The 5,112-nt window shown below is 33.9% G+C and overlaps 1 protein-coding gene across 1 annotated transcript; it reads left to right on the top strand.

Annotated features, from left to right (window-relative positions):
* The first annotated feature begins 1,858 nt into the window (after window positions 1-1,858).
* Window positions 1,859-4,217, top strand: LOC131631568 (uncharacterized protein At4g15545-like). The gene is made up of 9 exons (XM_058902364.1): window positions 1,859-2,305; window positions 2,407-2,475; window positions 2,596-2,652; window positions 2,843-2,918; window positions 2,999-3,091; window positions 3,171-3,416; window positions 3,527-3,569; window positions 3,731-3,809; window positions 3,913-4,217. Exons 1-9 carry the CDS (start codon window positions 2,027-2,029, stop codon window positions 4,003-4,005), a joined length of 1,035 nt encoding a protein of 344 aa, XP_058758347.1. The 5' UTR covers window positions 1,859-2,026; the 3' UTR covers window positions 4,006-4,217.
* The last annotated feature ends 895 nt before the right edge of the window (window positions 4,218-5,112 follow it).

The following is a 5,112-nucleotide window of genomic DNA, read 5'->3' as shown; positions in this document are numbered from 1 at the left end:
TTAATGCGAAAATATTCCCCATCAATATTCACATAGAATATTTCATTCAACACCATAGAACATCTAGTTCTTATCATAAATCTTACCACATACATACATTCTTGTTTGAGCGTGCTATCGTCTGAACAAATATACACTCCCACCGTAGAGGCAATAAGTTCAAAAAACTCAATGGACCATGCATGACAGGGTATGCCATAGCATCTTGTCCACATCACTCTTTCCGAAACCACATCATGAATATTCCATTCCTAAATTTTAGAGAACCATTGAATCCACCAATTTCTACCTTCACGAATGAGGTCTTTTATTTCTCCAGGGTCCTTTTCCTCTAGAAGACAAAGGTTAACTCCTATCGGAGTCACCTTACTGCGAAAATAACCTTCCATGTGAAAAATATTTTGGACATTATAATACATCCCAATGAATAACATCTTCCCTACAAATGGCTTCTTAAATCTCTCCTTGACCTCACTTTGGGATTGAAAGTTTAAGCAGACCGAAGCTCTAGAGGAAAAGAGCTGAGATGGTCCTACATGAGAAAATTTCTTATTCCCTACCACATATGTAAAGGCTATGCATTTGTTCACCTCTTGGTCTACTTGGAACTTTCTGCTTCCATTTCAAAAGGATTTTGGCTGATTCACATCCTTACCTTCTCGATGATGGAAACTGTTATCAAACCTATTATTCTTGTCTTTCTGAAATCGTGGTAAGTTTGCATAGATTTTTCTATCCCTGATGAAAATGTTGTCCAGTTTGACTACTAGTATCCTCACATATACAACATTTGAAAATCTTGCAAATCCAAACCTTCTACCAGACTTATTTCTCCTAGGAGGGATGATCACCTCCTTCAAATCGCCATACTTACAAAAAAAAATGTCAAAGTTGTCCTTTTCTATGCAATTGTCCGAAATCTGAGAGAAGTAAAACGAAATAAAATCTTTAAATCCTTTTTGTTATCCAATGTTGAATGAATATCCCATTTTGTTGATCTTGTTGGTTTGTATTCAGATCTCCTCCTAACCTTCTCCCAATCACCCATGAAACTATGGAAAAAAAATCAACAACAATAAAAATACAAAAAGAAACAACAGAAAGATAGAAAATTTGACAACTCACACCACCAGAGTCCATTAAAGAAGTCCCTAATTCAAAGATTAGGAGTTTAAACCTCCATAATACAAAGCGTGAAAAAAATATTAAAACTAAAAGCTTACACCTTTGAATTGTCATATATGTTAACTTTCAAAACCTTAACATATATTACTAGTTGATTAGACAGGGACACTAAAGCTTTCTTTGGAGCTTGAAGGAGAGGTGAGTGAAAGACTTTCGAAAACCGAATTTTAAAAAAATATAGGAATATAGGAAAATATTTGATATTTTTTAAAAAAATAATTTTGTTTAGAATGATAAAAGAATCATTATCATTACTATATTTTTAATTTTCGAAATACTATAACAACCTAAAAAATATTTGGAAAATTTATGTATGCCATCCAAAATCCTCCAAAATATTCATTCGATACAATTTTTTAGTTTCCCATTTTATGGGATTTTTAGTATGAACAAAATCAAACCCTCCAAAACATTCCTACCCAAAATCCTTTTATTATTTTCACTCCATTCTTATTTTTCAAAGCCCTCTTCTCTTTTCCTCTCTAAAACTCCAGACAAATCTAAAAGACTAAAACAACTTTTATTTTCCTCCAGCTAAATGGAATCAAATTAAACTGCTCTAGAACTATAAAAACTGAACCATACCACATCTAGTTCATATAAGTCACAAAATTTCTAGCCAATGACGTTAATATTGTTTTGTCTCTGCTCCAATTCCTATCCTCTCTTAAACCTTATCTGGCCACACATTAACATGCAACCATATAAAACAAGAAAACGATAAAATTCTTCCTTTGTCTTATCACATTCCACTGCTCCTCCTGCATTCTTCTCCAAATTATTATGATTAACAACTATTTGAAATAAAATATAACTACATTCAAAAGAAAAAAGAGAGAACATGTTGGTGGAAGAATTGAGTGGAACGAACATTGATATTCCAGAGGAGTTGCTGCAAGCTCTACCATCCGATCCATTCGAGCAGCTCGATGTGGCGCGCAAAATCACATCCATTGCACTTTCAACGCGTGTTAACGCGCTTCAATCAGAAGTTTCGGCTCTACGCGCTGAGCTCGCCGAGAAAGATGAGCTTATCGCGGAGCTCCAGGCTCAGTTAGAGGCTCCCCACGGTGCGCTTTCCGAAGCGGCCGATAAGCTTGTTCTTGCCGAACAAGATAAGGTCTGGCTTCTGAACCGTATACAACTAACTAAATTCGGTTCAGTTCGTTCGAATTTTTCCATATTTTAAATTTGTTTTGGTTGAAATGATGAACATTATAGGAGAGGTTGGTGAAGGAGAATGCTTCACTTTCCAGCACAGTGAAGAAGCTCAGTAGAGATGTCTCAAAGGTGCAAATTATTGATTTTTCTACTCAATTCTTAATAAGTATTCATTTTAGGAAATGTGGTTTTATTATTTTTTTTTTTTGTGACAAATTGGTTCATTATAATTTATGAATATGCATGCAGTTGGAGGTTTTCAGAAAGGCACTTATGCAATCACTTCAAGAGGATGAAGAGAAACCTGTAAGTTATTGTTACTCTGAATAGTATGACACTGTGTTTGAATTTACTTTTTTTGAGGATAAATTTAACATGGATTTTTAAAATATAATTTTTTATTAGTTTTATTAAAAAATAAAATTAATAAATAGTAACACATTTATAGAAAGTGTAGTTATTGCTTGATGTGTAAGATTTGGCATGTGTGCTGCAGGGCCAGGGAGGATCGCCCAAAGTTGCGGCTATGTTACATAGTCAAGCAAGTATCACTTCAACATCCCACTTTGGAGGTACTTTCAACTCTTTCATCATTCATGTTCCAAAACAATACAACACTTTTGATAATCAAGTTCTCATTTTATTATTGCAGATGAAAATGCTTCATTGCCACCTAGACCTTCTTCAATGCGAACCAATACTTCTGACGCAGGAAATTCTTCTACAGACGATCGCGAATCCAACGGTATATATGTACTATATATCATTCTTGATCATTGTTTCTCGCATTACTTATGTTTTTGTTTTCCAATTATCAATTGTAGGTGGTGGAAGATCTCAGGTATCATCGATATCATCACATAGCTTTCTGTTAGCATCTCAAACTACCACTCCTCGTTTGACTCCTCCCGGTTCACCTCCTATTGTTTCTGCATCTGTATCACCAACAAGAACATCTAAACCTGCGTCTCCTCGGCGCCATGCAGTTTCCCTTTCAATTGACAGGACCTCTTCAGTGTTCTCATCTCATGGTTCAATGTCTAGCTATACAGGCACAGGTTCACAAACTTGTAAGTTTTAGCTAGTTCAAGCTCATTCTTGAATATCACTTTAATGAATTTTTCTTGCATGTGAATCAAGAAAGATATCTAATCACAAGTTTTTCTTTTTAATTTCTCAGCACGAACTCGTGTGGATGGAAAGGAGTTTTTTCGTCAAGTCAGGTACACACCACCTTGTTCAATAAACAACTTAATTAAGCACTTATAGTATAACTGTTTATGTATAAGTCATTTCTATACAAAAGTTAAAATAAAGTCAAGCTGATTTTATATAAGTTATAAGTTGAATCCAATATTAACCTCTCCTTCTATGATATCATTAGGAGCCGTTTGTCTTATGAGCAGTTTGGTGCATTTTTAGCAAATGTGAAGGAACTGAATTCCCATAAACTAACAAAAGAGGTGAATCTTCATGCAGCTTATTCCTTCTTTTTTGTTATGGTAGCATTTGTATATAAATTTACTTATGTTAATTTTCTTCCTCTATATGAATGTAAAATTGCAGGAGACACTTAAGAAAGCTGATGAAATATTTGGGCCTGAAAACAAAGATCTCTATTCTATATTTGAAGGATTGATTACTCGTAATGTTCAATAATTTATTATTCTTGAAGATGTTTAATCATATAAAATGATTCCTAGCTTGTAATATAGCCTGATATTTTCTCTACTTTCAGCAATTTTTTTTCAACTGAGTTACAAATTTATTATTTTGTGGAAAACTGTATATTCTTTTGATTTTCCTTGAATGTGGTAGCATGAGAACCAATATCACCAATCTCATAGAAAAGTTTGAAGTGCTGAAAGACATATGGGTGGCTTTTGTTGAAGCGTAATTATTGCACATTCAGAGTGTTTTTTTGGCATTGTGTTGGATCTTTAATTAGTTTAGTCTAATATGAGTTTTAGTATATACTTCCTTCCTTCATTCTCTTTTAGAATCAAATTTTACTTTTTAAATTTATTGAGTAAATATTGTATTTAGATTATATATTGACTCGATACATTCAAGGGCGGATCCAAACACTTTCTAGTAAGACATTTCAAAACTTTGTTAGTAGAAATAACATTGAAAATAGGATTGTCTAGCAAGTTTAAACGATTAATAAGATTTGAGAACCGCTTTTGCATTTGAGCAATGGTTTCACCATGTCCCCTGCAAAAGAGTTCGAACTCTTGATTAAGTGTATTGATTCGGGATTGTTTGACCTCATTAGTTTCTTCATAGGTAAATTTTAGAACATCCCACATTTCCTTTGCGATTTGACAATGAGAGATGCGATAAAAGTCATCAACACCGAGAGCGGATACAATGATGATTTTCGCTTTTCAATCGTATGACCACTTCTTATTATTTTCCTCATTCCATTGTGCTTCGGGCTTAGGTAAGGCAACACCATTAAAAACATGTGTTACTGATGTAGGACCATTTTTAATGGCCTCCCTCACACCTTTTTCAACCGAATTCATATGAATTTGCATACAACTTTTCCAATAGTTATAGTTTTCTCCTGTAAAAACTGGAGCTCTTTTATAGTCCTCTTTTGGTTTGTATGCCATTTTCTAATATGTGTTTCACAGCATAGAATGAATCGGGCTCTTGATGCCACTTGTTAGACGACGGCAAAATAAAATTGTTTAACATTTACAATGAAAATCGTGTATTATCTAATTTTTAAAAATGAACGAAAATAACATCATTGTT

Source organism: Vicia villosa, unplaced genomic scaffold (genome assembly GCF_029867415.1).
Source record: "Vicia villosa cultivar HV-30 ecotype Madison, WI unplaced genomic scaffold, Vvil1.0 ctg.000843F_1_1, whole genome shotgun sequence".
NCBI lineage: Eukaryota > Viridiplantae > Streptophyta > Magnoliopsida > Fabales > Fabaceae > Vicia > Vicia villosa.
This window is presented reverse-complemented; position numbering and strand designations above follow the sequence as displayed.

What these genes read in the sequence shown, in the direction of transcription:
- LOC131631568 (XM_058902364.1), top strand. Translation starts at nt 2,027, where the DNA reads ATGTTGGTGGAAGAATTGAGTGGAACGAACATTGATATTCCAGAGGAG. An exon ending in GAGTTTTTTCGTCAAGTCAG is followed by an intron (nt 3,570 to 3,730) that starts GTACACACCACC and finishes TGATATCATTAG; the next exon opens with GAGCCGTTTGTCTTATGAGC. An exon ending in CCCATAAACTAACAAAAGAG is followed by an intron (nt 3,810 to 3,912) that starts GTGAATCTTCAT and finishes GTAAAATTGCAG; the next exon opens with GAGACACTTAAGAAAGCTGA.